General features: G+C 37.5%; 1 protein-coding gene across 1 annotated transcript; it reads right to left on the reverse strand.

The window, feature by feature from the left end:
• Positions 1 to 5,121: 5,121 nt before the first annotated feature.
• Positions 5,122 to 9,143, reverse strand: LOC128862375 (synaptotagmin-7). The gene is made up of 8 exons (XM_054100955.1): positions 8,868 to 9,143; positions 8,570 to 8,788; positions 8,422 to 8,508; positions 7,963 to 8,359; positions 7,623 to 7,903; positions 7,401 to 7,550; positions 7,207 to 7,347; positions 5,122 to 6,101 (listed from the first exon to the last, which is right to left on the reverse strand). The coding sequence occupies exons 1-8, from the start codon at positions 9,141 to 9,143 to the stop codon at positions 5,955 to 5,957; spliced, it is 1,698 nt and encodes a 565-aa protein (XP_053956930.1). The 3' UTR covers positions 5,122 to 5,954.
• Positions 9,144 to 9,454: the final 311 nt, after the last annotated feature.

A 9,454-nucleotide genomic window follows, 5' to 3' on the forward strand; every position in this document is an offset into this window, starting at 1 on the left:
AAACAATGGCAAAACTACATGAGTTGAATTTCGTATTCGTCAGATTTGGCTCCCAGCGACTACTGGCTGTTCACAGATTAAAAAAAATGCCCGCCGATAAGAAATTTCGCTCGAATGAAGAGGTTATCGCTTACAGTTTATTTCCTGAGCCTACCGTAAATGAGTTTCATGATGACGACTGGTGCTTTCACCGCACTAAATAGGCAACAACAACTGTAGGATATCTTCGAGGGTTTAAAAGTAAAGTTTTTTTTTCGTTTTAAATATGAAGAAAAAAGAAATAAATAAATATGAGTTTAATAAAAAATGTATAGGAATTAAACTGAAATAAAATATACATATTTTTCTTCTTCTTCTTCAGTTTTGGAACTAGAAGGGATTTTCTGAAATTTGTAAAATTATTTTGATAGAAATATATCTTTATATTAAATAGAATTGTACACACTCACATGTACGTGTATGTGGATTAAAATATGAAATTTTATACTATAATTTTTCGTTTTCATTTGAAATCAAGCAGCCTATATCGTCTTCTTGATTTTTCACATACTAAGTTTTATATAATAATTTATGGACACATATAAATATCTTAAATAGTACTAGCAAAGCTCATCTCAAAGCATATCTTGTGATTTACAGTAACAATTGTTAACAGGACTTTATTATTCCTCTCGTACCCATGTAAAGTACTCATTTAATGTAAGCTTAAAGTAAGTACGCTTCAGTGTACGCATATTTCATATTTCATAATTCTCATTATTCCTTATTTCTAAAGTTTATTTTCTTCCATGTATAAATATATGCATCTTCGTTAATTAGTGTATAGAGACTTTCTAAAACCGATTTTCGGGTTATTCGGGTTTTTTTGATTACTTTTTAATACACATCTGTCGGGTTTTCTTTTGTAATTAAAACAGCTGATTGTTAAGACTGTTTGGTGCGAGTACAAAAGTTGAAAATTACTATACTTCAGTTCGTCAGATTATTAAATATCTAGGTATTCAAGGAGGGATGTGAAGCATAAAGCTTGGGAAGTGTTGACCGCCCAGCGAATATTCTGGGCATGAAAGAAAACTGATTCGTAACCATTCGAAAACTACTGAATCGAGTTGACTTTATAGACAGGTAAGTTTAAAACTAATTAAGAAATATGAATTAGGGTTACCAGGTGTATGATAAATCATGTAATGCAATTGGGGATTGCCGCGGGCTTGGCTCAAACAATCGATTTTATACGAATACCATATACATACACCATAAATTACATCTAAATTTAATGTTGAATATGGTAAGTAGGGAATTTTTGTTAATATTCCTGTTCTTTATATTATATTAATAGAATTGGTTTCTAGGTTGCAAGAGCTCGTACTTGAGACGCGTGCTCGCGCGATTCAGCTTTTATATGCACCGGAGGAACTAGAAGATTCATTGGGACATTTTTGTTTTACATTACAATACAAAGTATACACAGTTTTGCTATACACACATTGCAAAAAGTTATCAATAATTTAGAGGCTTATTGTAAAGTCTGGAATATGCAAGTTAAGTTAAGTTAGCTATAATGGTTTTTCGACAAAGTGGCAAGTTAGCAGAAAGTGAAAAATGGATGTTTGGAGGAGAGAACATTCTAATAACGACGGTGTAAAGTTATGTGGATTTGAGATGTGCGAAAAAGTTGACAAAATTCAATTATATTTTCTAAAGAGGATTTTTCATTTATCCACAAATACGCCATTTTATTGCCTTTTCTTAGAAACTGACACCCCCAAATGTCATTTATATACACGATCTAAGAAAATATCGCGGCCGTACGAGCCAGTATCGAGTCATCGCCGCGAACGTCAGGTAATCGTCGTTCTGCTCAGTTGGACATCCTTCGGACCACTCTACGACGTATCATTCGTTTGGATTTGGGGATATTCCCGTACAAAATACAACTAAATCAACAACTGTTGCCGGCCGATAAGCCTCGTCGCTTGGAATATGCCAATTTTGTCGTCCGAATGGCCCAAACTGATGAGGATTTTTGGCATCAAATCATTATGAGTGATGAGGCCCATTTCTCCTTGAACGGAACCGTAAATAAGCAAAATTGCCGTTTCTACGCCACTGAAAACCCTCAAATTATTGAAGAGGTGCCTCTCCACGACCAAAAAGTTACAGTCTGGTGTGGCATTTGCGCTGATATGGTCATTGGGCCGTTCTTCTTTGAAAATGGTCAACACCAACCATTGACCGTCAATCAAGAGCGTTATCGGGCCATGATAACCGATTTTGTGATGCCGATTGTTCGTGAAAATGGTATGGAGCACTTCTGGTTTCAGCAAGATGGCGCACCACCACACACCGCACGAGCCACCGTCAACTTATTGAAGACTTTGTTCCCTGGCCGTTTGATATCAAAAAGCGGCGATTTTGACTGGCCGCCACGATCACTGGATTTGACGCCACCGGACCTTTTTCTTTGGGGCTATTTGAAATCTAAGGTTTACGTCAACAAGCCAAAGACACTAGGCGCACTTAAGGCCAATATCCGACGGGAAATAGCCGCCATATCGGCCGAGACGCTGGCCAAAACTATGGAAAACGCCGAAAAACGGGCACATTACGCTATACGAGCTAAGGGCGACCACTTGCGCGATATCATATTCAAAAAGTGATGTAAACGAATCTCCTTGAACTAAATTAAATGTTTTTCACAATGAAACACAAAAAAATGTTTCTTTTTCCATATTTTTTTAATAATCACATGGGTCAGTTTAATATGGCCAACCCTGTACATTGCAACTGCGCTTTAGTTCCAGTTTTACCACGTTATTTGATTATGACACTACAAGATTGCCCCACAAACTCTCGAAAGTTATCATGGAGAGAAACATCTTTTGGATCTTTTGGTCAAAGCAGTTCAAAGGGTAGGGAGGAAGTTAAATACAAAATAATGTGGATTTTGAAGGTCGATTGTAACTTTATGGAGGTGTGACATCTTGGAGGACATAGAAATTTAAATTGTACTCTCTGTAACTTGAACGAATTGGAAAACATAAGTGATTTTTAGGAAGATGCCCAATTTTGAAAAGCACATAAGGAAAATTTTATTTAAGTCATGAAGAAATTATTAATATTTTAAATGGAATTGGTGGTGCATTTCGATGGGACTATCTTATTTGGTATATCACTGATGTGGAAATATATAGTAGAAGTTTAATTGTAAATCAACACTGTTAAAGATAAAAACAAAAAAAATTATGTATATATATCTCAATTTGTTGATATTTTTCCGATAGACGACCTCAGAGTCATTGTTGTAAATTCTTTATTATTATTATTTTATTATATTTTATTATTGTTAATGTCAAATCAAAATAAAATAAAGAGTCTATCTATCTATCTATATATATATATATGTATATATAATTGGCGCTTACACACTTTTTTGGGTGTTTGGCCGAGCTCCTCCTCCTATTTGTGGTGTGCGACTTGATGTTGTTCCACAAATGGAGGGACCTACAGTTTCAAGCCGACTCCGAACGGCAGATATTTTTTTATGAGGAGCTTTTTCATGGCAGAAATACACTCGGAGATTTGAAATTGCCTGGCGAGGGGCGAACGCTATTAGAAATAACTTTTTCTTAATTTTTGATCTTTCACCGAGATTCGAACCGACGTTCTCTCTTTGAATCCCGAATGGTAGTCACGCACCAACCATGCGGCCACGGCGGCCGCTATCTATCTATCTACAACATAAAAACACTATTGTATTTCATCAGGTGTATCAATTTTCAGTAATTAAAATGCAGTTTCATTTCTTGATTGCGGTTAATTTAAAGTCTCTTTGCCGTGGCGGCCGATTTGTTTTTGTATTTATTTATTACAAATATGACGGATTACAAGGTTTGGGCATCGGAAGCACAATTGTGAAAATACCTTCGGCAGCCATGTCTTAGGGCAATCGGCAGCAGAATGGTGCCTGCTCATTTCAGACGTATTTTTACACTCTTCCAGATGACAACTTTGTTCAGGGAGCAACCAAACGACATGATAATGGATGCATTGATTTTTTCATACATCATCAACACAGCCTCAGCATTGTTGTAAACAGGCAGCGGTCACATCTCCTGTTACGTCAGCGAATCAGCTGATTCCATCAAAATCGTTCAGAGGCGGTTAACGGTCTGATGTTGGCCACACCTTCTTAATTATTTTCACCCTTATGTCGGACGCAAAGTTAAAGTTAAATTAATCGAATGGAAACGGAAGTAACTTATACAAAATTATGTCGTTCTGTAGTAGTTTTGTAGTAGTAAATCTATTTTGTTAAAATAAGTTAGGCCTGGTATCGGGCGTGATAAAGTAAGTCATTCCAGGATACATATCAAAATAGACAAAGAGTCTGCGAAATTTGTGAGGTTTCCTTTTTTCAAACAAATTTAATATCAAGTCAAATCGTCGATCTTTAAGAGCAATAAATCGCAAAATTCGTATTTTTTTGTGAAAATAATCGCCCGAATGAGTTGGCAATTCACAGGTTGGGGAAAAAGTTTCAAGAAACTGATTCTGTCAAGGATAGAAAAAGAACTTCCAGTCAAAAAACTGGACGTTTTGTTGAGAATATTGCAACATCGACATCTCGACGTTCTCAGCATTGGGCATTCATGAAACGACTGTTTGGCGGATTTTACCTATAGACGTGCTCATGGCGGGCATTTAAATGATGTCATTTTTCACTCATAATTGCAAAAAGCCGTATTCTGAAACCGTAATAGTGAAACCTGAAAGAATCTAATTTTTGCGTTTTATTTTAAAACAACATCAAGGCTAACATTTATTAAAGCTAAGAAACATTTATTTCTTCGATTTGCATTTTTAGCCTCTTTTTGCCATATGCATACGATATTTAAGTTTATAAAGTCATTGGAATACTTTTACTTGAATGAATATTAATCACAATATTGGACGAGCCACCTTTTAAAAATTTATAAAATTTTTGATAAGTCTCATGAAACAGATTTTTTTATAAATATTATTAAAAATCAAAATATAATCCATAAAAAACTTAAAATATTGTAAATTGTAGAAATAAAATAAACGTTTTCGTAACTATAACCTTTAGGGGATAAAAAAACTATGCGGATTTAAAAATGATTCAAAGACAAAACTATTTATATTAATTTTCATTATTGTATTTTGAAGCTTCTTATGCTTTGAACTAAAGAGAATGAGAGTGTGTTCGAGCTGTAATGATTGCGGCAATGATACTTTTTAAGAGATGGCACCTGTAATCATATCAGATGGCTCTGTCACAAAATTTCTGCAACAATCGCAATGTCGCGCATTCCAGCTGTCATTTAAAAAATTCTACTTTGAAGTTCAGTATTCTATATTTATTGTTTTTAGCGCAAAATTAAGTTCAAACGAAACGAAATTATTGGCCCATAATTCCATATTTTTAAACAACACGTTCGGCGCGAACTTGTGAAATATTGCGAAAACTAATCAGCTGAGTATCAGCAGCAGACCATCAAAAAGACACACCCAAAAGCTTAAGTATGACCATACAATTTTAGATTTATTGAGTTTGGTTTTGAAAGACCTATTCAAATCAGTAAACAACGAAACACGCGCAACTTTTGAGTTTGCCAGAACAATAAGACCGGGCTGCATTGATAGTGGGTTTAACAAATGCTTAGGCTGAATACAATGTGAGTCCAGGTTTTTTTCTTTCAAAACGTGTTATATATTTTTCTTAAAATAATTACTTCAATAAAATTTCTTTAATTGAAGAATCGAATAACACGAAAATCGGTATTGTAGAAAGGGTATTTAATAAGTATTCGCACATAAAATACGTACATACTTACATACGAGTTCATCGATGTACGAATACTTGTTACTAGACGTGTAAATACTTATGTGTTTAGATTTCTATTTAAATTTATTTTCAAGTTAAGTAGATTTTAGCGCACGTAGTGCCACATTGCTGTCGGTTTGCGCGCATTATTGATCATATCATGCCAATGTTGGCAGCCAGTACCGATCTCCTGTGGTCCAAGGCCACAGCTACCAATTTCCGTAGCTTCCCCACCAGAGCCAACTACATAAATCTATAAAGAAAAATATAAAATTTATTTTAAATTAATAATTAGTAATTATTTCTTGAAACAAGTGGCCCCCGTAGCCAAGTGGATTTGAGAGGGATTGACATTTGGTTGATTCCGGGTCTGATGACTGCTGAGGTATGTATTAGTAGTTCTAAGCGTATTAAGCGAGTACTAAGTGTTTCTAATAACTTAGTCTCTTGGATATAAAAAGCCGATTTGAATAATATAATAGGCTAGCTGTGGCTGACTCTCTGGTGGAGTTCATTTGTCAACTACTCAGCTGTAGAAGATGAATAGAGAATACTACTTTCGGTGCATGCATGCGGGTGGTACATCTCAAGGATAAAATCTCTCTCCACTGTAGGGGTCTAACTGTAAGCTCACTCCTCCAAGAAACAAAACAGAGAGAGGGCGAAGTGCTTCCCTATGATATACCGATTGTGTACAGAGGCAAGTGTGTTTTCTGGACGAAGAGATAAACGATGTCATACGTCTCTCCACCTAAACTAAATTTCATACTTAAAGTTTCGCTAAGTTTCTGGGCATTATTTTCGATAAAAAGCTAAGCTGGAATTAAACATACGAAAAATCTATGTATAGGCAATAGGTAAATACTGAGATCTATACACCACTATGGGCGTTAAATCTATTTTGCAATAAGTAGCGGTGGTATAGTGGTCTACTTTGAATAACCGGTTAACCTTAGTCTTCTTATGTGGAAAGATTAGTGAGGTAATGAAACCCTAAAGAAATATACAAAAAATATTTAACTTTTCCTCTAGCAGCACATATCCCTGGGCTCTGAGAGCCATACAAAAATTAAAAAAACCGTTGCCCGCTACAAGGTAGTGTTGCCATCTACACGGAGGACTATAAACTTGACGGCAGGGTAGGGACAATGTCTTCTCGAGAAGCCTACATCTAAGTCTTTCTTTTCGATTACCCGGTTAGTGCTACGTTTTTAACGTGAAATATCAGATATTTTGGAGGTTGTGGCACAGATCGGAATCGAAACTATAGGACGAGGCATGAGATTCCATCACGATGGGGAATAGCTAGTAAAACTGTGATATTACATTATTTTCTATTTTAAGTACAGGATACCCACCTCTATCGCCGCACTGTGCAAATATACTGATTGTAAATTAAATGTAAATGCTTCATTCCAAATGGGATTAACAGGATCTTCAGACTTGCTAATGCTGGTCTTCTTTTTCTTCACACGTTTGCCATTTTGAATCAAATAAATCTGAAAGCAAATTTAATTTTGTTTGACATCGCAAAAGATGATAACGACTTTACCTTAACATAGGGTTCTTGGATAGTGTCCAAGTTCTTTGCTTTCATAATGACAATTGTTAGACGCTCGGCTTGTGGCAAATAGTTCAGTGAACATAAAAGTTCCGGACGATTTTCTTGTGGTTTTCTGACACGCAACAAGTCACCCCAGATCTAAAACAAGGACAGAAATAGTTACTTATGGTTTACTTTTATACGGTTACATAGAATAAAAAATTATTTTACCTCCACCGATTTTGACAGGTCCAACTTATCGACAGATATACGCACTTCTCCAATTATGTCATTGTGGGAATAGCGGTCGTAATCCAAAACCTGTAATTTGAGCTCCTTGCCCTGCAGTTGATCGCGCGAAACGGGAAACTTGAAATGTTGATCAAAATATGGATTTGATTCGCCACGGTGTATGTGTGTCTGTCGCTTCCTATTATCCACCTCAGGCTCAAGCATAAGGCGCACGTACGGATCGCGAAAACCTCCTTCCTCAATCGGACAAAGATTGTGAGCTGAATAGAAGAAACATTCATCATTGTACGCAGTAAACAAAACATCATATTAAACTCACCTTCGATCAGGTGTACTGTTAAATCAAAAAGATGGTAGTCGTATTTAACACGCAAATGTAGGCGTCCCAGAGCTGGACTAGACTCAGGAGCCGTCAAATAGATGGGCCCATCTGGTACCCGATATAAGTCGGGCTGCAAAGCGCCAAGTGGCGAAGCTGGTCCAATGGCAGGATCAATACCCGCTGGTGTACGTGGCGGTATTAGTAGTGGGGAAAGGCAGCGACCGACCTTTGCTGAATTCATGCTGATGTTGGAAGTAGCCGAGCCACCGGCTATAGAGGCGAGGCTGCTCTGTGAGGGACTGGGCGTACGCAAGTCACTGACATCTGTCGAAGCAGGGCTACCGCAACGGGCGTCCAGTGAAATCGTACGCATTGGACTTGGTGAGCGAGCCAACTTAGGGAAGATTGAAGTTTTCAAGCCATATTGTAATTTCAAGAAACATTTAATGAACTTACGTGGTGAGGAAAGCCAGGATCAGTAGGAAGCGAGCTTCGTCCATCGGGTCCGAATGTACGAATCTGAGGCGATGAGCCGCGGTGTGCCTTCAATATAGAAAAATTGTTATTTTGGTAAAAGGTGAAAGTTGATATGCCTTTTGCTCACTGAATGCCTTGATGGTGCGCTATCCACGCTCGACTGACTGGATATAGATGGTGTGCGCTGTAGGCGCGGTGGGAAAGAACGACTCTGGTGGTGCAAGTGTAATGGGCTGTGAAGAATTTCTGCTGGACCGCGCAACACATCTGCATTTACTATGTGTGCTGAACCGCCCAAAGTGGATGGTGGTTGTATGGGTTGCGTCTCTTTGACAACATTCACTTCCTGTAAAATTAATATAAGGTATGTATAAAATTGAATACTATGTGGATTTATTGAGAGGAGTAAATAAGTTTCTTAAAACCTCTGAGTCTGTTGGCAAATCACAACTATCGCTGACGCTGCCCGCTCCACTACCAATGCCACTTGTGGTCGATGCCACCGACGAAGCAGACGGTGGTGGCGTCATAGGTGGAGGCGGTGGTGTGGAGGACGTAGATGTTGTCGGACCGTTATTATCTTCTGAATTGCGGTCGAGCGTTACACGACGCACCGCACCGACACGTTCTTTGGCCATACGGGACCACGATTCGATTCGTTTGTGGGCAAGCCAACAAGCGGCGGGTCCGAGACCGCTCATTCTCTCGAAGAGGCTGATGGCGGATGTGTTTTATTGAATATCACTATTGAAAGTAATATTAGCTGATTTCAAATTTTTGATTTGTTAATTTAACTCCTGGGCGGCGTCGTTACAGAGTTTTCTTAGGATTAGTTCTTCTTTTTTAATTTTTGGCAGAGCTTTATTTGGCTACATAATTTCTGTGTTAACCCTAATTTGGTTTTAGCATTTAAATATAATTAGTCTGGTGAGCATATCCCCGAACCCTATCTTATGGGTGCTATACTATGTATGTATGTACAATATAAGAACATCTTGGTCCAAATGTAATG

This window comes from Anastrepha ludens, chromosome 4, assembly GCF_028408465.1.
Source record: "Anastrepha ludens isolate Willacy chromosome 4, idAnaLude1.1, whole genome shotgun sequence".
Taxonomy (NCBI): domain Eukaryota; kingdom Metazoa; phylum Arthropoda; class Insecta; order Diptera; family Tephritidae; genus Anastrepha; species Anastrepha ludens.

Excerpts from the sequence above, each read along its gene's own strand:
- LOC128862375 (XM_054100955.1), bottom strand. The coding sequence starts at position 9,143 with ATGAGCGGTCTCGGACCCGCCGCTTGTTGGCTTGCCCACAAACGAATC. Across the intron at positions 8,789-8,867 it reads ATTTGCCAACAGACTCAGAG|GAAGTGAATGTTGTCAAAGA; the intron begins GTTTTAAGAAAC and ends TTAATTTTACAG. Across the intron at positions 8,360-8,421 it reads ATCCTGGCTTTCCTCACCAC|TTGGCTCGCTCACCAAGTCC; the intron begins GTAAGTTCATTA and ends ATCTTCCCTAAG.